This window comes from Megascapheus bottae, chromosome X (assembly GCF_031878675.1).
Source record: "Megascapheus bottae isolate mThoBot1 chromosome X, mThoBot2.hap1, whole genome shotgun sequence".
NCBI classification, from domain to species: domain Eukaryota; kingdom Metazoa; phylum Chordata; class Mammalia; order Rodentia; family Geomyidae; genus Megascapheus; species Megascapheus bottae.
In genome coordinates this window covers 54,508,806-54,532,093 of record NC_143547.1, presented here as the reverse complement: position 1 = coordinate 54,532,093, position 23,288 = coordinate 54,508,806, and the positions used below count along the sequence as shown (strand labels likewise).

Here is a 23,288-nt window from a genome sequence, read left to right as displayed (position 1 = left end):
GCTAAGTTGCCTTGTAAAAAGTTTTGTTTCAAACCTGGTTCTCACCTGCAAGAGTAAAATTGGCAAAGCTCTCTTAACACAAACTTCCAGAAAATGTACGGCCAATATTAATTTTGCGCGCTTTAAGATCTTTGAGTATGAATGTGTGTGTGAACCAGTGTGAGTGAACATGTTCAAGGTTAAATTGTCAGCATGCTGTATAAAACAATGGATTAATTTATACTTGAAACACAAAGGCAATTGGGTGAATCTAAGTTTAAACTTCAAGAAAAGTATTAGGTTTGAATGTTTCCAATGTCTGAAAGGATTGCATTGTTTTAAAGAGGAACTGGTAAAAAGTATTTTTGTAAAGATCCTGAAATCTGCATTTAAAAAATCTGGTATTGTAGTGCATAGAGCTGTTTATACTGTAAACATTGTATCCTGTTTAGCTCAGAGGCATTAGGGAATTTGGAATTTATTTCCTTAAGTTAAAGTTTGGAGACATGTATTAGAGATTTAAATGTGAATTTGTTTATCGATGTCAGAAACTTTGCCTGTCTTTTAAAACTGTTTAGGTAATCAAATGCCAAGAGAAAGGATGGGAAAACTTAGGATAGTCCTGTGTGACCATCTTTGGAAGTGAGAGGTGAACTGGGAAAGGTGCAGCTCTGGGTTCCCATGGTGGAAAAGGCCCTAAGGGAGGGTCCACGCTGTTGAAAGAAAATAAGCTGGCATGAAGGCTGTTCACTAAACCTGGTCAGATGGACTGAGTGGATCATCTTTGTCCTTTTCCTTGCAGACTGACACTGAAAATATGATGGAAAAATGTGGGTAATGTGATTAGTATTTTAAAGGAATGTTTAAAGGTTTACCTCTTTATGATTTGGTTTCATACTACTTCTCAATTGGGTGTATTTTAGAAAAAGAAGGAAACTAAGTCTGGACTTTTGGTGCACTGATGATGTTTGGAGTTCTAGGCAGTAACCTAAACTGCAGGAAAAAAATGCCTCTTCTAAAATTAATGCACCATCTATCTGGCAAATATCATGTAACCCTTCTATTAATTACAATAAAAATATATGAAAAAAAATAAAAGAAGGTTCCTTCTAAAGAGAGTGCCTTGAGCCCTAGGAGGCCTGGAGGCAAAGTGAGTTCCTTGAGCCTTTAAAGGTTTTTCAAATGCAAATAAAGACTAAAGTGTTAAGTGTTTAAGCAAATATCTGTAAAAGTTTTAAAGAACATTAGAAATGGGTTACTGAAGAAAATTTGAAAGTGAAGTTGTCCTAAATGTTTGTTTCAAGAAAGAGAAAAAAGGAAAATTAGGACTACCAAATTGATTGCTTAATTGCTATTTCAGTTGGCTTGTAAGTTACTTTATAGCAATTTCGCACAGGCCCATGGAGAAGGATAGCAACCCTTATTCAGATGTAACTTTGGCCATAACCAAATTCCAGGGAAGATCATGCTTAGAGACTATTTCTGAGTTGACCACCTTGTTACTTCTAATTGGAGTAAAGTGGACTTTTGTAGGACTCATTGATCTGAAAACTGCAGTTCTGAGCCAGCCCAGGCAAAGCAGAGTCCCTGTGAGACTGGTGTCTAATCTGGCAGCAGAGTTGCTTTGGAGCTCAAAGTGGCAGAGTGCTAGCCTTGAGCTGGAGAGCTGAGGGACAGCGCCCAGACCCTGAGTTCAAGTCCAGCAAACAACAAAGTGAAATGCCGATGGGATGTTTATCCCTGTGTGGAGAGACACTACTGGGACGAAAGAAATAAAGCATCCAGATGCAGTAAGCCACTGCTTGGATGGCAGAGATGGTGTCAGATCCTAGAGTCACTTGTGCTTGGCCATTCAAAATTAATCATAGCCAGTAGGTCATAGAATAATTTGTAAGCATGCCTTACTACTGCCCATGTCTATTTACTCCATAACTGGGCAGGAACTTGTCAGGCATCTATAATAGTGGGTAGTTTACAATCCCGACACCCCCCCCCCCGGCATTTGCTCAAAGCTCTAGCTGAACGAGATTTGGGTTGAACACCAGCCACAAATTCAGGAAAGAAGGCTGCTGTGGACCTAAGGCTGTGTCCCCATTGATCTGTATATAGGCCTATATAGGTAACTGAGGCATTGTTGGGGTCGCAGGGATTAAGTTCCCCAGACAATCAAGAAAATGCCTTTGCAAATGGGTGCTAAGTAAGCTACACTATTGTAGCCAAAGAAGGTTTGTGCAGGTGTTAAATGTTTTATATGATCTCCAGTTTGGAGTAAAATATAGCTCCTGAAATGTAATCCTGGCAACCCCTTGATAAAATAGTCTAAGCTTTTTAGGGTCCCTAGCTAAGGATAGAGACAACGCCCCTGAGTCAGCTTGAAGAAGTTACAGAAACTGAATCTCCGCCCATCAACCCCCTTTAGATGAAGGGACCAGAGTCATTTTTGGAAAGTAAGACAGGATGAAATTAAAGACATGGGAAAGAGTAGTAACGATGTGCAAGAGTGGAGACTGCACTTGTGGAGAATGGCTACAGGTTCAAGTCTTCTATACCTGCCTAGAGAATCCTAGCCTCGTTAAATCTGGTTACAAAAAGTTGTCACCCTGGTATTACTCTGAATCTCAACCCTATACTGTCCTAAAAACCAATGGGGTGCCAGCCTGCAAAAAATGAGTGTGCTCAGGAAAAGCAACCAGGAAATCATTGGGAGACTTCATCAAAGTCAGGCCTTAGGTTAAGCTTCTCTAACCAGACTATGCAGAAATTTGCAGGCGACACAGCAGGAGATATGATATTCCACTGGAGCTGCTGAGAGATGAGACTGCTACCTCATATTCTGTCCTGCCTGATTCTACCACCACCCCACAGCTGCATCCTGAGAGGACTGGAAATAAACCCTTGGTGATGGCACATTCTATCTGTGCTAAGTTCAAAGTCCCCTAGGTTTTTGCAGCCATTATGGTGACTGGATGGGTGAAGGGAATTTTCCATCCAGTGCTGAATAGCCTAGATGTGAGAGGTGCTAAATGTGAATGTGGGCTATAGTCAGGTAAAGAAGAGAGAAAAAGTTTAGTAAAGAAAACCTTTGGAAAGGAATTGAGGAAACAGAAGGATAGTTTAAGGATAAAGGAGGATCTGAAAAGAATTGTCTTATGTTTGTTCTACAAAAAAGGAGAAAGACAAATCCTAGAGAGTTCTTGTATGTAGTAGATGGTATGAGCAGTATCTTAACAATGGAGCTTATAAGTAGAATTGGTAGGTATGCAATTGAGTTAGCCATGATGCAAGCTGGGTCAGGACTGGTATACTGATGTGGAACTATTCTTTGTGCCCACCTGAGGGATTATTAAGCATGCTTCCTAGTTGTCAGAGCTTTTTCTTGGGTGCAGAACTGGGTGGGCATGCTATATGCCCCTCCAAACCAAAGAATGCTGTTTGCCCGAGTCTGATAACAATTGTTGGCCCCCCCAAGCCATGTGTTATCTAAGCTGGCATTGTTAACCATGATTCAATTCAGTGCTTACAGGCCTTACAAACTGATATGGGGACATGTTCTTCGTCTGGTTTCCAGTACCCTGGCACTCAAGTGAAGCTACACTGTGATTCCCAGCACTCCAACCACTGTGAAGGTAGCAGGAATGAGCTACTGGGTTCATCATTCCTAGGTGAAGACAGCTTGTGAGGATCCTGGACTTTCAGACTCCCAGAGAACTCACTGAGGTCCCTAGCTAAAGTTATCCTCCAGAACAGAAGAGGACTAGGTATATTGTTCCTAGAGGACTGAGTGTCGCCCTGGAGGAGAATGTTGCTTTCGGGTGAACCACACTGGAGTAATAAAAGATAGCCTGGCAAGCTGTAAAGAGGCAATTAGATGAGCAAGAAAGGGAGACAGAGGGGTCCCAAGGATGGTATGAGAGACTGTACAACTGGTTCCCCTGGGCCACTTTCCTAATCTCAGCCATTATTGGCCCACTGGTGATTATTTTAATGTTACTGTTGATTGGCCCATGTGTAATTAATGAAATGATGCCTTTAGTAAAAAAAGGATCAGAGTTATAAAACTGATGATCCTACACACCCGGTAGAACCCCATTTGTTCTAAGGTAAACTAGTCAAGGATTTGACTAGGCTAAAAGAAAAGCGGGAGTGTTAAGGGGAGCAGGGACTGGCGCCAGCCGGAATGCCTAGGAGTTCCCCGCCCCATTATTGAAGGCCGACCATGGTACAGCTCAGCCACCTTTGCCCTTCCAGGGGGGGACAAGCTTGACCTTCTCCCCACCCCCCATGAGGAGGGATATCTGCTTGGGTGGGGGTGGGCCTTCTTTTTGTGGAGACCTGCCCAATTTGCGAGCCAACTCCAACTAAGGTGATAGGTAAATTCAAACACTGGGCTGTAACCCTATGGGCTGCGTGTGGCCAGGTTCGACTATGGTCCCTCTGTGTATGTAACTATCCCATTGGCCACCTGTGTGTAGCCAGGTTCGACCGCATGGGTTTTGCCCTTAAAAACCCAGCATGAGCGCTGCTTGGGGTCACAGTGTCAGTTCCCGAGTCTGCACTGTGTCCCTGGCTGGTCAGTTCACCATCTACTTCCCTAATAAATTCACCTTTTTAAATGAAAAAAATATATATAACTAAAGCAAAAAATGGATAGAAAATATACCTAGCACCTTAATGTCAAAGCACAATACCATAAAAAGGAAGGAGGGGGGAGAGAGAGAGGGAGGAAGAAGAAGAAGAGGAAGGAGGAGGAGGAAGGGGAGGAGAAGAAGAAGAAGAGGAGGAAGAGAAGGAGGAGGAGGAGGAGGAGGAGGAAGAGGAGGAAGAAGAGGAGGAAAAATGTCAACTATGGTGGGATATAGCCAAGCACATACTATAAGTTTAAACATGAAATTTGTTCCTTGAAATGCAAAAGGACTTAACATGTGAAACTATTATTCACTTTAGCCTTATTACTATATTAGGTTGAAGTAGATTCTAGCTATGATTTATTGGCTATGTGCTTTACATGCCTCATCACATTCAATCCTCACAACAACCCTATGAAGTGTATTCCATTACCATCATTGTAGAGAAAATGGATCTAAGACATAATGGATTTTCCCAATATCCCACAAATAGTAAGTGGAAACGCTGGAATTTCAATGCAGCCAGCCAAGTACAGAGTTGTGTCAGCTGTTAATCACTATGCAAGATTGTCTCCTCTATGTAGACTATGGCTTTCCTCATATTACACATTTTTCTATCCTGGTGTCAGCACTTAGAATAGAAACCTATGACAACTTCACTACATAGAGACATCCCTAACCACCCAGACTCTGTTCTTAAACCAGACTCAGCTTCAAAATACCAATGTACTTAATTGATAACACCTATAGTGGACAACTAAAGACTGTTCTTGTGTCGTATTAAATACCTACAAACCCTTCTAACCTATGAAGGCCTGGCCCGAAGGAAATTTAGTATGATCCAACAAGCTAAAATCTGTTCCTATTCTGAACTGAAGCTGTCATTAAAAAATAAAACATGTATATATAGATATAAAAACATGATAATAAAGCCTAATTTGTACAATTAATATACTCCAATAAAAATATTAAAAAGGAAAAGAAAAAATAAAAATAAAACATGTAGTCACTGAGGTGCTCTTTCAGAGCTAGCCTACTTTGGAGCTTGTTTCTGTTCTAGGATGACCGCATCCTCCACAGAAAGAGAATACAAATGTCAGGGACATACTTCTGATAATATTAGTAGGTAGAGGAAACTTATTTCTGGTAAAATTAGTAGGTAGAGGGAACTAGTACATAAAGGACCTAGAAGAAAAAGTACAAAGTCCAATATGACCAGTATACAGCCAGAGGGACACTGGAGTACTAAATGGTAGTGGGTATTTTCTGGCAGACAACACCCCTGCTGGAGAAACTGTTATGTCAATCCCAATCCACCCATCTCTTCTTGCCTTTATGGAAGACAGAGAAAAAAACATACACAACTACTCATCAGAGCTTTATCAGAGGCATATGACAGGTACATCCGGATGCCTTTTCAGCATTCATTCTCTCATTTCTTCTTATGATTATGATTTTAAATAACCTCATTCACATTGGAATATCTTGACAATAAAGATTGGCTATATGTTTGATAATATCCTGTTAGATTTGAGAAGTCATGAGGGGCACATCCAGAAAAGCTTTCTAGAAGAGACAGCCTTTAGCTGACAGGTGTATGTCTCTCACCTCTTTATGCTATCTCCATTCCCCTTACTCTCGAACATGGATGTGAGGTTGTACGATATGAGTAACCACCTAGCTTAGGGTAGTTTTCCCCCACTCAGCATGAAGTAGAAAGATGATACTCTTGAGACTTTCAGTTACATTGTCCACTGAGAATGGGAGTAAATAGGAATAGGTCAAAGCTTTATGAAGAGTGTAAAATATTCACTGTGGAGAATGGAAGAATGACCTAATTCATGGATAGATTTCTGGGCAATGGTAGTGGCCCAGTGGACGCACATTGACATTAATCTGCTTATATCCTTCCACATCTTTATTCTTCTTTTTTTCTTTCTCAAGGCCTGAGCACTGTCTTTGGACTGTGTCAAGGCTAGAGCTCTACCACTTGAGCCTCAGCACCACTTCCAGCTTTTTCCTATGTATGTGGTACCAAGAAATCGAACCCAGGTTTTTTGTGCATGGTAGGCAAGCATTCTACCACTAGGCCAAACTCCAGGCCCCCAGATCTTTATTCTTTTAGTAGTGCACCAGTTTCTTGGTGACTGGTTAATCTGTCAGAAATCAACACTTATAAATATGGCCAATATTCTTTCCAACTATAGCTTCTTTCTCAATCTGTGCCACCTTAAAGCCTCTCTGTCCCACCAGGTTACTTTCCAGAAATTACTTCAATCTGTTTTGACTCTCAGGTCTTCTCTTTACTGCTTCAGTTATGACACTTATCATGTCTACCTTCTGAGTGCCCTGCTGCTCGTATTGTCCCCTTTAAATCAGTCTAGCACAACACAATTAGATTGGATAGGCTAAAATATAAATTCTGTTTATGAATATGGAAAATTTTAAAACAGAGCCTGCTACAATTTTGAAATTGTCTAAATATGTTCCAGAAGGGCAATGTGGTTGGACCCCGATATGATTGTACTGTGGTGGTAGTACCTCTACGAGCCAAGGTCTGCTGGAAGTTAGTCAGTGGGGATCATCCTTAGAAAAGATCAATGGTGGTCTCATAGATTGGATTAGTTTTGCAAGAATGAAATGTTATAGAAAACAAAATTAAGCAAAGCTTTTCTCAGGTCTCTTGATACATGTATCACCTTGTGATCTCTCGTTGTATATGTTTGAAGTACATAAGATCCCAGAAGAGGTTACGATGTGCTAGAGCATTTAGAACTATGATATTAATAAAACTTTTTTCTTTATAAAGTGCCTATCATCAAGTATTTTTTCATAAGCAACACAAAACAGACTATTACAGAGACCCATCACAAATGAGGTGTAGTCTTAATTTCGTAACATGGCATGTAAGACTCTTCATGGTTTTGAATTTGGTTCAGTCTAATTCTTTTTACTGCTGTGCTCAAGCAGTATTACAGTTCTTTCATATTCCATAGTTTTTTGCCAGTCTTGAGGCTTGAACTCAGGCCTGAGCACTGTCCTTGGGTTTTTTCAAGGATAGAGCTCTACCACTTGAGTCACAGCACCACTTCTGGATTTTTCTATGTATGTGGTACTGAGGAATCAAATCTTTTTTGTATAAATTTTTGTTATTATATTGATGAAAATATACATTAATAATAATTGAAATATATCTGTTTCTTCCATCAGCCTAACCTCCATGGACTATCTCAGATTTCTTTCCTTTTTTTGTCAGTTTTGAGGCTTGGACTCTGGGCCTGGGTTCTGTCCCTGAGTTTTTCAACTCAAGGCTACCAACCTACCTCAGGGCCTGGGTGTTGTTCCTGAGCTCAAGGCTACAGCCCTATCCCTTGAGCATCAGCATCACTTCCAGTTTTCTAGTGGTTAATTGGAGATACGAGTCTCTCAGTCTTTAGTGCTCGGGCTGGCTTTGAACCAAAATCCTCAGTTCTCAGCCTCCTGAGTAGCTAGGATTACAGGCATGAACCAACATGCCCAGCTTCAGATTTATTTCTGTGCCTTGGAAACTATTTGGCACATAGTCATTAAATGCCTTTTAAAGAAAGAAGGTAAAGAATACAAGGAAGACAGGAAAGATATGAGGAAATTATCCATATCTTGAGATCATTCCATTTTACTGCCTACTTTAAAGAAATCAGCTTAGAAAAATCTATTTTCATGGACTAATTTATAATTAAATGGCACTTATCAAGTACAATTAACTAAATTCTTTTGGTGCAATTCTTTAGTACAATTAACTAAATTCTTTTGGTGCAATTCTTTAGACTTAGCTTGTAACTATAAAGTACTTATCCTTTACAAGAACTTTGCAAGTAATCATTGATGAATTTTACCAAGTGCTTTATAAACGTACACATATTAATAAACAAGTATTCTGCTGACTTTTGGAGATATCTGACCCCCTTACTGAATTACTGAAGCTAGAGTTTGCAAATGGAAGCTTTTTCTCTTGGGGAATCGAAAAATTTTAAGGTGTAAATGAAATAGGGATCCTGGGTCTAAACTGCACCACCTTAACATCTTGATGGATGATGGGGACTTTCCAAAAACTCTAGAAGAGAAGTTCTACTTCCCCACTCCCACCCACATCTCAGGTGCTAGAAGCCTGAATTCCTAGAAGCAGTGGACAATAGGTTCCTAGACCTGCCAGACCTGGACAATGAACTTGTGAGACTTTGAACTCTTGAGCTCCCTGTAACTCTGCCCCCTAGTCATGACCCTGTTTAGGCCTCTTGACCTCTTCTGACTTAGCCATGCCTCAGATCGCCTCAGGTCACCATGATGTCCCTTTTCAAATCTCCATTAGAGTTGATCTGGTCTTGTTGATTGTCTTCTACTCTGTCTTTACTATTCTTACGACTCAGTTTCCTACCAGAATTATTAAAGCGTTGCAAGGTTTTTTTTTGGGGGGGGACATGACTCTGCTTGCAGTCACCAGCTTTCTAATAAAGACTCCTGATTCAACTCCTCACCGTTGAATTTTCATATAACAAGGAAAATAATTACAACATAGAGAAAATATTTAGAATAAAGATTAAATTTTAGACATACTTATATTCTCCTTTTATTTCTAGGATGTTTGTAAATGATCACGAGATCACTTAAAGGAAATATACATTTCTTTTTTTTTTCTACACAGAACTTAATAGTTGTGATTCATCTGTGTGTGGCTCATTCGATAAGGGACTTCTAGTACCCCCAAACCTGGATAACCAAAGTATTCTCTCTCTCTCTGAAGTCCAGTTGATTTTGATACTCCTGTTACAGGACCATTCTGCAAGAAAATTAAAAATAGCAAATATGATTAAATTATTTTTGATAGAACATATTTTTGTAAAATATAATTACATTCTGGAAAACTAGACATGTTATGAGTTATTTTCTAAATGTTCAGCCAATATTAGAAGTTTGTAATGATTTAAAATACCATATGAAAATATTTTAGTAAATGGATACTTGACCAGTTTTAAGTATATGTTAACTACTAGGTGTGTAGTACAGTTTTTCCAAACTCACTTAAATATAATACAATATATTGTCTCTATTAAAGTAAGAAACAAACATGTAGAAATCCATGTAAAAGACCAAGTAGTCCTATTTTTGATCATTTAGTACCAAAGTTTATATTAATATTTATAGATGTTAACTAAGTAGTAATCTACATATTATAGTCTTGTAGGAAATATAAAATACTCTATGTACTATATAGTATACTACGTAGTCTTAGTATTGACTGTGCTTTCTGTACTGGAGTTACATTGAGGATAACTATACATAGATATTGAAATTCATAATATGTACAAAGAGAGGATTGTTGTCCACAGCTATATTACTTAGATCTTAACTAAGTAGTAATCTATATATTATAGTCTGTTTAGTAAATATAACATACTCTATGTACTATGTACAATATCATATACTACTTAATATTATTGACTGTGCTGCCTATATTGGGGTTATATTGAGGATATCTATACATAGATGTTGAAATTCATAATACATACAAAGGGGGGAGTGTTGTCTACGGCTATAGAATACTTAGCTCCATAATTTCCTTCAGCCTTAGTTGTTCTTGGAGAGCCATCCCAATTATTAGACAAGGTGCTGAAAATATTCGTGTCTTTGTGATCAGGAGACATAATGCTATTTTAAATAAAGAATAAACAATAAATATTTTAGAATATTTGACAATCGGCACTCATTCAAGCTGAGCACTGGTGGATTGCACCTGTAATCATAATTACTCAGGAGGCTAAGATCTGAGAATTGCAGTTCAAAGCCAGCCTCGGATGGAAAGTCTGAAAGATTCTTACTTCTAAATTAACCACCAAAAACCTGAAGTGGGGCAGTGGCTCAAGTAGTAGAGCCCTAACCTTGAACACAAAAGCTAGAAGATAGTGTCCGGCCCTCAGTTAGGCTTTAGACTGTTAGGCTTAAACTAACAGTTAAGCATTATGAGGAAATAGATTTCTGTGATGATTTTTTTGTACCAAGAATATGGTTATCCTTCACACTTACATTAGACTGATGTTATACATAAATAATGGCATTCTAATAAAGAATTAAATCATTATTCGTTTATATTTATCACTATTTTATTCTATTTATTACAACTAAAATTTTATTAGAGAATGTTCGACATATTTCTTAGAATATCTGAGAATTATGATACACAGATAAAACCTTACAAGTTAATTTTCCTCAAATGAAATTTTTCTTCCCAGGAAAAGAGCTAAAGTGCTAAAGAGCTATTTTTTATTCTAGAAGAAGCACAATTATATATATATATATTCACAAGTTAAAGCATTATTTCTTACTATGCCCTTTTCTGTAATTTTATGTTACCAAATTAAATGCATGAGTTAAAAGTGTCCAATCAAATTATTTTGAAACTATAATGGTCTATTTTCAGTTTTTACATGCTTTAACTTCCATCTTAAGAGACCAACAGCTTACCTGTAATTTTTCCCAAACAAACGAATGGGAGGAGATGGATCATTTAGCGGAGTGGCCACTGGTGTTGATGAATTCTGGAGGTGGCTCTGCACATAGATTAAGAGAGAAATACAAAGCTTCATCACAATTTTAAGGAAATTTTACATGTAATACTAGCTTACATTGCCTCTACATGCTAATATATTAGTTGGATCAAGAAAGTTCTAAGGCCTGCTCCTAGAAAATGGCAAACAATGACAGGTTAATTGTTAATTATATCAATAACTACAAATGTATCTGTATCTAGCTATGCATATCCTATTTATCTCTAAAGAAACGCCTTCTGACAGGGCACTAGTAGTGGGAGATATATTAAGTAATCCAACAATGACAACAACAAACATCTTCAACAATCACCTTTGAAGAGGTAGAGAATCTAGAAGTAGCAATTATATCAGGGAAGAAAATAGGTTCAATTTCATCTGAAAAGTCCTACAAATATAAAAGAATCAAGCAAACCATATATTTTTCCTCCAGGTTTAGAGATTTTTCTTTTTCAGTTGTTCGGCTCTTCGTTTCTGCTTTCTCTTAGCAATTTTCTTTAGGATAAAGTAAAATGCCACAAATACACAGAGAAAAAAGACCATGTCTACCAATAAACAAGTCCCCTCTGTGCAGCTTAGCCAAATAAGCCTAACTGATTGGTGCCTAAGCTTGTTGCTGTCTTTGGGGGCTTTGCTCTCTGATGTCATAGTGGGCTGAAGTAACAGTGGGCTGATATAAGGATGACTGAACACCTTCTGCCTCAGGTCTTAAAGGGGGCACCTCTCTTTATCTGTTTCTCTGCTAGGCAAGGGAAAGTAGTCTACAAAGGGAACAAGGAAACAGCCTTGTAACTGCCTCAGGCACTGTGGAACTTCAGTTTTAGACTCTAACTCCCAGATATCAGATACCAATCAGCCACAGCTCCACCTTTCACTAACAGACTGTGTTCACTCTCTTAAAATCTTGAGGCCCAGGCTGGGTGCTGGTGGTTCATGGCTGTAATCCTAGCTACTCAGGAGACTGAGATATGAAGATCATGGTTCAGAGTCAGCGAGGGCAGCAGTCCCCTTAAGATTCTTTTATTTTTTGCCAGTCCTAGGCTTGGGCTCAGGGCCTGAGAACTGTCCTAGGACTTTCTCAAGGCTAGCACTCTACCACTTGAGCCTCAGCACCACTTCCGACTTTTTTCTATGTATGTGGTACTGAGGAATCGAACCCAGGTCTTCATGCATGCTAGGCAAGCACTCTACCACTAGGCCAAACTCCTGGCCTCCCTTCCCTTAAGATTCTTATCTCCAATTACCCACTCAAACATGGCCAGAAAGTCTGCTTTAATTCAAAATGGTAGAGAACTAGCCTTGAACAAAAAAGCTCCATATCCTAAGTTCAAGCCCCACAACTAACAAACAAAACAAAACAGAAAAACCATAAAGCCTGAACAAAACTCAATCTCTCTTGCTTTCTCCTATACATCTTTCTCTCTCTGTCCCTTTCCACTCACCCCTTGCTTCAGCCCTAGCTCCAGCCCTCAATCCACTTGTTCCTCAGTCCAAGTATTGGCCCTCACCCTCACCTGGCACTTTCCCAGGCCCCTCTCTGTGGCCATGGCCCCATGCCCTAGTTTTTACCCTGGCCCTTGTCCTGGCCCTGGCCAAGGCTCTCCCTATCCCTCTTACCTTGACCATGGCTCTCTCCTCGGACTCTGCCCTTGCCATGGTCCTCAACTTGGCTCTGCCTCTTGCTCTAGCTCTGGTCCTCATCCTTGCCTTCCACTCGCCTTTGCCCCATGCTGACCTGCTCTTGAAACCTCCTCCTCCCCACTGCCAGACCCAGTCTCTGGCCTGGGTTCTTGTTCTCATCCAGGCCTTACCCTGGTCCTGGCCCTGGCTTCTTCCTGCATCCTGATCCTGATCCTCTTCTTGGTCTTTATCAGCAAGCCCCAGCCTTGGCCTCAGCCCTAAATCCAGTCACTACTCATGGCCCCAGCCTGAGGTCCTGAGCTCGGTCTCCCTCTTTCTCTCCATCGCTCTCTTTCTCTCCATCGCACTCTCTCTCTCTCTCTCTCTCTCTCTCTCTCTCTCTCTCTCTCTCTCTCTCTCTCTCTCTCTCTCTCTCTCTCTCTCTCTCTCTCCCTCTTTGTCTCCATATGCTCACATTTGGCATGACCCTGACCCTGACCCTGACCTTCACCCCGGCCCCAGCCTTCTCCCTGACCCTTGGCCCTAACACTCTTCTTGGCCTTGCCCCTGCTCTAACCCTGGCCCTCTCTACACACCCTACTTGGTCCTTGCTCTTGCCATTGCCCTTGCCCTGATCCTGCCCTTGGCCTTAACCTTGGCCCTGGACCTTGGCCTTGCCCTGGCCTTTATCCTCTTCCTGGCTCTCACTCTGCCCCTACCCTGACGGTCACACAGAATGTCCCTATCTCTGCCTGGCCCTGCCCTTTCCTCTGACCCTGACCCCAGCTTGGGCCTGTTCCTACCACAGGCCTAGCTCTCTCCCTAACCCTTGCCCTGACCTTGATCCTCACTCTTGCCTTGGCCCTCATCTGACTCTCATCCTCACCCCGAGCTACAATTCCTTGTAGCCCTATCCCCTGCATACATTTTTCCCCCAGAGGTCTCAAATTACTATTTACCCTCAAAATATTCAACTTTGACCCTTTGCACTTTTTGTTTTAAGTTGATAATCTCCCTTCTTATTTCACTGAGAAAAAGAAACAATCAGAAGAGAACCATCTCATTGTGTTATCACTAATTCTGCCTACCTACTTGCACCAGTGCTTATAACACTCTGCTATGGATTAAACATTCCTGCTGGTCCCAAAGACCTATTCCCTATCATCTGATTTGATCTCCCAATATCTATTAGTACAGTACATTTTCCCCCATTTCTTGAAATATTTTCTTTCATCATTGCAGGAATCCTGTTCTTGCCTCCCAAAAGTCTTTACCCATGTAGTTAGTCCCATTTCTCTTCTCCACTCATTCATACTGCCAATGTACAGGTGTATATTACACAAAGCTCTCCTAACACCATATTTTCCCAGCTCCTCTATATTATTCTGATTTCCATATTTTCACTTTTTAAGATATGTCAATTTTCTTGTAAATGTTTATCTACCACTTCCAAATAGCCAATTCATAGGTAATTTCTCTATCATCATTCTTGAAACAATTTCTTTCAACTACGTATTCATGACACCATATGGGGTTTTTCTCTAATTGCTATGTCTGTTGTGTCTTAGTAAACTGATCTTTAAATACATAGATCAACTAAAGTTTTGGGGTTTTATTGCCAGCCTTAGTCTTCAATTCAGGATTTGAGCACTGTCCTTGGGTTTTCTCAAGACTAGAACTCTACCACTTAAGCCACAGCACCATTTCTGGCTTTTTCTGTGTATGTGGTATTGAGGAATTGAATCTGGGTCTTTGCACATGCTAGGCAAACACTCTACCACTAGGCCAAATGCCTGGCCTATAACTGAAGATTTTTTTTTTTACTAACTTCTCTTTTTTCTTTATGATCTAGCTCTAAGTCCAGGCACAATAATTAGCATATTAATTATTTCAGTTAAATATCTGTCTCCTGAGATCTAAATTCACATATCCAACTCCTTACTCAACTCCTTCACTGTGTGAAAGGCATCGCTAATTAAATACGTCAAAGCAAAAACTTTGGATCTCCTCAAGACTACTCCCAGACTTGCTCCTCCTCCAGGGTTCCTCCACTACCCAGTCCAGTTGCTCATCTTTTATGCCTGTTTCATTCAAGCTCCATTTTCAATATGTGAGAAAATTTTGTCTGTCCTATTTCTAGTACAGAGTTTCAAGACCACCTGCTTCTTTCTTTAAAAAATTTTTTTTCAGTCCTGGGCTTGAGCTCAGGGCCTGAGCACTGTTCTTGGGTTTTCTCAAGGCTAGAGCTCTACCACTTGAGCCACAGCATCACTTCCAGCTTTTTTCTATGTATGTGGTATTGAGGAATGTAACCCGGGTCTTCGTGCATGCTAGGCAAGCACTCTACCACTGGGATAATCTCCTGGCCCTTCTTTCTTTTTAAATACTCATGTGTATCATTATTTGCACCCCAAAGCTTGATGAATAATATTCCATCTATATTACAATAGCTCCCCTGGATCACGCACATTGCTAAGTACACCTTCAATAGCATGCACTATGTACTGAATATTTTAATGCATTATGTCATTTAATTCTTACAACTATATTATTATCTCTTCTTTCCTGAGAAAGGGTCTAAGGACACATGGATAGCGGAAGTCAATATAAAACATAGTTCTTAAAACAAGTAGGTTATACGTAAGCCTTCATATCAAATAGTGTAAGCCCCTTCTCTTTCTTTTTATTTTTGATTATCATAGTGATATGTAGAGGGGTTACAGTTACATTTGTAAGGTAATGGGTACCTGCTTCTATCGCCATTAATGCCAAGGTAATTCAAGTCAACATTATTTTCTGACTTCTGTTAAATTCCACACTCTCCTATGCTTCCAATATGTGTAAACCAATCTAGATATTATTCTAAGTCACTACCATGCATCAAGTCTCTAGTAATTTTATAGCTGGACTGACAAAGAAACTAGTATCTTACCATTTTCTTCAATACATTTTTTTTGCCAGTCCTGGGCTTTAGCGAAGGGCCTTGGGTTTTTAAGGTTAGACGCTCTACCATGTGAGCCACAGCGTCAGTTCTGGCCTTTTTTTTCTATATATGTGGTACCGAGGAATCGAACCCAGTCTTTGTGCATGCTGGCAAGCACTCTATCACTACATCAAACACTTGGACACAGCCCCTCCTTTTTTTGGGTTGGATCATGGGACTTGAACTGTGGGCTGTGGGCCTGGGCACTGTCCCTGAGCTTTTCAGCTCAAGACTACCACCCTACTCCTTGAGCCACAGCACTGCATCCCATTTTCTAGTGATTAATTGGAGATAAGAGTCTCATGTTCTTTAGTGTCCAGGCTGTCTTTGAACCTTGATGCTCAGATCTCAGCCTCCTGAGTACCTAGGATTACAGGCGTGAGCCACTGTGCCTGGCTACTTCATTGATGTTTGATCCACATTGATTTTCTTTTCTTTATTTTTTTTGAACATAGAAAACCTGTTTTTTTCTCTTAGATGTTTGTACATAGGACTTCTGTCTGTTCAGAAAGTTCTTTCTCTGGTCTTTTCCATGTATGAGTGTTTTCAGCCTTCTATCTCTATCAGTCTTCAATGAGTTTTCATTCACTTTCCCACATATTATTGTTCACCTCTAACTCTTCATTATATCACCATTTTATTTATAAATTTTATCACATTCTAAATGGTCTTGTTTATTTGTTTCTTGCCTGATTCATCTCCCTTTGAGACTGTAAACTCTATAGGGATAATTTAATCTTGGATAGAGTATGGAAGATAGGTGAGGAGACAGAAATAGTATTATTTTTAATAAAAAGTGCCACGCCTGGTACCAGTGGCTCATACCTGTAATCCTAGCTACTCAGGTGACTGAGATCTGAGGATCAAAGTTCAAAGCCAGCCCAAGCTCTGAAGTCCATGAGACTTTTATCTCCAATTAACCACCAGAAAACTGGAAGTGGTGCTGTGGCTCAAGTGGTAGAGCATTAGTGAAGAGGTAAACAGCTCATGGATAACACCCACACAACCAATAATTAATAAATAAATGTGCCAGACTCAGAAACTGGAACCAGGAGGCAACAAACAAAACAGTTAGCTTCCCTTCATTTAAAAGCTAAGGTGTAAGGTCAGGAAGACCTATCTGTGGTTAGCTACCTAAATCTAGTTTTTCCCATGCAAGAGAAGCTTCTTTGAGAAAAATGAATACAGGAAGAAAAAGAAGGAGGAGGAGGAGGAGGAGGAGGAGGAGGAGGAGGAGGAGGAGGAGGAGGAGGAGGAGGAGGAGAGGAGAAGGAGAAGGAGAAGGAGAAGAAGAAGGAGAAGGAGAAGGAGAAGAAGGAGGAGGAGGAGGAGGAGGAGGAGGAGGAGAAGGAGAAGGAGAAGGAGAAGGAGAAGGAGAAGGAGAAGAGGAAGAAGAAGAGGAAGAAAGAGGAGGAGGAGGAGGGAGAAGGAGGGAGGAGGGAGGAGGAGGAGGAGGAAGAAGAAGAAGAAGGAGGAGGAGGAGGAGGAGGAGAAGGAGGAGGAGGAGGAGGAGAAGGAGTAGGAGGAAGAGGAGGAAGACGAGGGAGGAGGAGGATGAGGGAGGAGGAGGAGGGAGGAGGAGGAGGGAGAAGAGGAAGAGGGAGAGGGAGAAGGAGAAGGAGAAGGAGAAGAGAAGGAGAAGGCTTTTTGTACCTATGATTTGGGTAGGCTCAAAGACATCACAACACACATCTTGTTAAACCAGAACCATTGACTAAGGGTTGAGAGTTTCTAGATGACCTGATAACATATATTCCTCCAGCTCAGAAGAAACATAGGCAGCAAGTAGTGTGAAGTAGGTAACATTACAAGTCTTCTTTTTGTACATGTGCCAGTCCTGGGGCTTGAACTCAGGGCCTGGGCATTGTCCTGAGCTTTTTTTCCCCTTAAAGATAGCACTCTACCACTTGATCCATAGCTCCACTTCCAGCTATAAAAAATTTATTTTGATAGGATAAGAGTCTCACAGACCTCCCTGCTTGGGTTGCATTTGAATCAGGATCCTCAAGTCTCCATAGTAGCTAAGATCACAGACAGGAGCCAGTGATACCTGGCATCATTTTGAGACTGCCATTTCATGTATGAGGAACAGGAAATATTAGTCTATCTTTAACTCTACTTTGATCTTCTTATACCAAAATACATTCTTCCCACACTTTCCAAATCCTAGAAGGCTTTTGAACCTTCTAGCTTTAGCCTTAGTTCTATTTTGTAGTTTTTCTAACAGCTTACTTTACCACTTTATATTTGTGTGTGTGTGTGTGTGTGTGTGTGTGTGTGTGTTCACTCAAGTCATTCTTAAAAAATTCAGGAATCTGGGATCTTTACTGTTTACATATGTAATCTTAGCAACGCAAGGAATCTGACAATGGTGATTCAAAGCCAGCCCAGGCAGGAAAGTGGAGGTATGGTAGATCATCAGCCTTAAGCAGTAAAAACTAAGGGACAATGCACCAGGTCCTGAGTTCAAGCCCTACAATTTCCTCTGCAACCACCTACCAGCAATAGTACCCCACATGCATAGAACATTTCTAGGCATATAAATAGACATTCAATAAGTTTTGTTGAATGAATCAATGCACAGTGAACATTATTGAATGCATCTTTTATTCTTAGCCACAAAGGGAATTGGGTTATCTATTGCTTTTCTTCAGGCTAACTCCTATACATCCCTGAGAAGTATTTCTTACCATTCTGTAGGTTACAGTATATGAGTTCACATAGCATCCTGTCAATATTTCCCTACTACAGAGTTGACCACATTGTTCTAATGTTTCTTTTTCTTCGTGGGTTTGAGTAGTCTGTTATAATCATATATTTATCTTCAGCACTTCTACAGTGTCTGGAGTCAATTTTGTACTTAATAAATACTGTTGAATGAATGATAATATGAATACAGAGACCATTACTCTCTGAGACTTTCATATTTTCTAAAAGTAGTGATCTCTCACTAAAGAAACAACTATGGTTTGCCTTGAACTACAACTTCATTTTTTTGTCTGTCATAGGGCTTGAATTCGGGGCCTGGACATTGCCCCTGAGCTTTTTTGCTCTAGGTTAATGCTCTACCACTTTGAGCCACAGCATCACATACGGTTTATTACTTTATTTCTCTTAACATTGATTCTTCCACTTTTATAGTGAACAAAAATGTTTAGAATGGAGTCACAAACTTAAGATTAAAACCTCTTTCTGTCATTTAAGAGTATACTCAATTGTTATTTGTGGCATGCTATCTATAACTCATTTACAAATGATCTATACAATGTCAAACACGTCATATAATATAATTCTTGAGTGTTACCTAGACACTGTGCTAAACATCAACAATAAAATAATCCAACACAATTCTGACCTCAACTAGCTAAAAAGATTAATGGGAAACAAAGGCATAAATGCTTAAAATTCCCTGAAATGAATGTTGTAGGGACAATGTGTATGAGATGTTGTAGGAGGCTGCGGACAACTATAATGTACATGGACTTGATTAGTGAATTGCTTCTATGAAGAATGTTTCCTAATCTAAGATTTAAAGGCTGAGGGTGAGTGTCTCAGGTCGGTAAGCAGAGGGCTCAGAGAAAAAGGAGAGCATTAGAGACACAGGTTAGAATGTAGGCAAAAAGTGGGGAAAGTGGGAACATTGATGACAGATTTATGAAACTCTAAGTACCTTGAAACAGAAGATAAATGGACAAACAGGAATGGAAAGCAAAGTTGGCAAAAAGATAGGAAGCTAACCAGGAAAGACTTAATGAGATATACCAAAAACACACTTTTTATACGCAAACAACTAGATACTATTAATAGAAGGATTTTAGCTCAGGAACTAACAATAGTTGATGTATGTTTTGGAAAGATTGTGTGAGATTTGCTATAGAGAAGTCATAGGACAGGAGCAGGACATCACTAAGGAGTTTGTGCGCATGGGCCATGTAGAAGTGAATGACTACTTGAACTAAGACAGTGCAATAATGATGGAAAGATTTAATAAATAAAAATGAAGCTAATTCATAAATTCAAGAAGTACAAGGAAAGTAAGATGTTGGTAGTTCACACCTATAAGTTAATTAGGAGACTGAGTTCTGAGGATCAAGTTACAAAAGCAGTCTTTGAAGGAATGTCTGTGAGACTCTTATCTCTAATTTACCAGCAAAAAACAAACAAAAAAACAAAAAACAGAAGTGGAGATGTGGTTTGAATGGTAGAGTGACAACCTTGAGCCAAAAGAAAAGAGACAGCATCCAGGTCCTGAGTTCGAGCCCAGTACTGGAAAAAGAAAAAAAAAGAGCTAATAGATGAGATGTGATATTTTCTATAGCAAATATGTAAGGAATGGTCAAGAATTGCATCCATGTTTGTGGGTAGGTAATGTATTTTTTTTTGCCAGTCCTGGGTCTTGAACTCAGGCATTGAGCGTACTCCTTGGGCTTTTTCCTCAATGCTAGTACTCTACCACTTGAGCTACAGCAACACTTCCAGCTTTTCTATGTATATGGTACCAAGGAATCGAACCCAGGTCTTCATGCATGCTGGGCAAGCACTCTACCATTAGGCCAAACTCCTGGCCCAGTAATTATTTTTACTGAGTAAATTGTCAATGAATTGCACTGCTGTTTATAGTACCCATCATATGTTGAAAGTTCTCTGCACAGGGAGATTTAAATGGTTATAGAATCATCAGATTGTTTGACCAAACTTGGAAAACATAATAGCAAGTCCCTACATCACCAAACTCCAATTCAATTTAGCAAAGAAAGTTAGAGACTTGATATACTGTGCTCCTAAAAAAATTGGTTGAAGCTCTGCCTCAGAAACAAGGCTGTGTATTCGATACGATTATATTCTGTGAGGTTGGCATAACCTTCAGCCATAACCATAAGTGAAGGCTTGTACAAATGTCATCAGTTTCAATGTTGGAGAACCTTGTGTTACTATTATTTGAACCTGAAGTATTACAGACATATTTTATATAAAAAACAAACAACATGCTTCAATTGAGCCTGGGGAAAAAAAAACATGATTGCAAAGTAAGCAATGATAACATCACCCAGCTATGCTTTTCATGTGGACTTTGATCCCTATTCAGTTAAACACTTCAGCAACTCTCTTATACTCAGCTGTCAACATGTCACATAATGTACATTTGGTTTTATTTTTTTTACATGGTAGTACATGCCTTCTGTGAGTTAGTACATGAGTTTTCTTTTAGAGTTAAATGCATATAAATTCAGGTTTTATCTTGTTCAGTTGGGAGTGACTTTAGTTTTAATCTATTATATTGAAGTCTGCAAGATGAGAACAGAAACAGCTGAAGTGTGGCACTTTATTGAGGCTAAAAATCTAATCTTAGGAAAAGCCAAAGCACTGCATAGATTCATTGACCTTTTAATTTTAATCAATTGATCTCAACAATTTACCAATTAAACTACAATAGATAGATTATAGGTACATCTGTTGTAGTGTGATCCTTTGAGAATCAAGCAAAGCTTTCACCTCGTCAAGATTAAGCTAACTGCTCTTCCTTATCACGCTTGTTTTTCTTGGAACTTCTCTTGCTGTTATTTTAAGGTGAGCTGTCATCTGTACTTAAATGTGCATGCTATTTTGATCTTTCAATTTTACTGTAATCTCACAGAGGTGAGGAAATTCATATATTTCTTATTTATTTCATACAACTTAAGCACAAAAATATTGGATTGATTATTGAAATATAATACAGATAGAAAAAATATGATCTAGCTTACATGAAGTCACTGATGTTCTAACATGATTTGTACCATTCTTTATCCTAGCCAAGACAGGAAAATAATAATATAAAAGAGCCAATGAAAATTGGTCTCATTATTATTGTTGTTATTATTTTGTGCTAGTACTGGGATTTAAACTGAAGGTGTGAGCATTATCTCTTAGCTTTTGAGCCACAACTTCATTTTCAGCTTTTTGGCGCACTTCCCTGCCCAGGCTGGCTTCAAACTGTGATCTTCAGATCTCAGCCTCCTAGTAGGAATACAGGCACGAGCCACTGTCAAATGGTGTGGGCCTTATCATGTTTAAATGAATTATAGGATCTGGTAAAAACAGTAAAATTGCTAACTGAATATGTTATTTCTTTACTAGTGCTGTTGAAAGGAAGAACAGTCATTCTAACATCTAGCAGTATTTTGAGTGGGTATTAACTATTCATGTTGATAGTTATTTTACAGCACATTTGCTAGTTAGTGACTGATCTTAATTATTGTGCCTATTAGTGGAATAATGAAAGTTGGATTGAATTTCTTGAAAAAATAGATCATAACCTTTATCCAGCAAAATTAGATGCCAAAGTACATCGATTAACCATCTGTAATCATGAGTATTTAGTATCATTATTATTGCCTTTTAATTTTAATATTGGATGGGTGACTTTAATAGTTTAACAGGACACATCATCTTGGATAGTGCACTGCATATTAAAACTGAAAATTTTAGGTGAACCAAGACTTTTCTGTGATACAAATTTTCCTTTCTTATTTTATGTGTCTTACAACTGAATTATTACTTCCCTAGCTTATTATAACAAACATAGACACCGTGGTCAAATGTAATTATGGTGCAGCCAAGGCTGCAGAACAAACACATTTTAACATAATTTCATTAACTACCAAACTGCAGTAACTATGAAGACTGCAAGTGAACATTCATTTTCTTTTTAATTTTATAAAAGAATATGTGTGAGTATGATGGATGCTTATTTTTAAGCTTTTCATTTCTATCAAGGAGCTTAGCAATCATATATTTCAATTTGGTAATAGATCAGTATGGGAATAAATTAGGACTCATCAACAAGCAAATGATCAAAGAAGAGGCAAGAGGGTTCTTTGTGTATTTGCTTATCAAATGATGCCATTAGCTGTTCTGATTCTGCTGTATAACTACCAGTTTTCTGGCTCCAACTGTGCAATATCCATATTAGAGTGATACACACAAATTGAATATAAAATCTTGCCAAGTAGAATTCACAGTCTTGTGTTATAGATGTCTTGCTGTGACTGATTCTGAAGAATACATATATGATTCCAGTGGATATTAACATCAGTTTCAGAGAGAATTTTCAATTAATAGGAGAGGTTTTGAAGCAAGGCATTCACAAAGTGTCCTTGGTTTGGTGGTTGTATGTAATGGTCATGGAATCTCGTGTCATTATATTTAAGACTTGAACTATTTTTAAAAAATGACACTGTTTCCAATATATTCAGAATTCACAATATTGCAGTGACCAAACAACATCAAAATCTTGTGTTTGTTCAAAAAGGACTTACTTTGCAACAAGTATTCTGGAATGTCAAGGTCATAGAACCAGGAATCAAATGTTTCAAAGCTAGACCATTTCAATAAAACTAACAAAACTTCACAGTTTCCCTGTTTAGCATAAATGAACAAAAGAATGGGTAACAGAAGAACTATACCTTGATCAACTTTAAGGCTGAATTGTTGCATGAATGCATGAACTGTATGACCAAA

General features: G+C 39.2%; 1 protein-coding gene across 3 annotated transcripts in view; it reads right to left on the bottom strand.

Annotated features, from left to right (window-relative positions):
* Positions 1-9,222: 9,222 nt before the first annotated feature.
* The window catches only part of LOC150041111 (uncharacterized), a 32,396-nt gene continuing 18,330 nt past the window's right edge, over positions 9,223-23,288 (bottom strand). Inside the window, exons 1-4 of one of the 3 annotated variants that reach the window (XR_016533815.1) lie at positions 11,499-11,807; positions 11,103-11,188; positions 10,151-10,289; positions 9,223-9,420 (exon numbers count right to left, since the gene is read on the bottom strand). Coding sequence is in view for 1 of the 3 variants with exons in the window: in XM_090326465.1 (XP_090182591.1) it covers positions 9,289-9,420; positions 10,151-10,289; positions 11,103-11,188 (357 nt within the window). In the remaining 2 variants the exon portion in view is untranslated. Of the gene's footprint in view, positions 9,421-10,150; positions 10,290-11,102; positions 11,189-11,498; positions 11,808-23,288 lie in introns of those variants that run through there. The other 2 variants (XR_016533814.1, XM_090326465.1) reach the window with 2 other exon arrangements.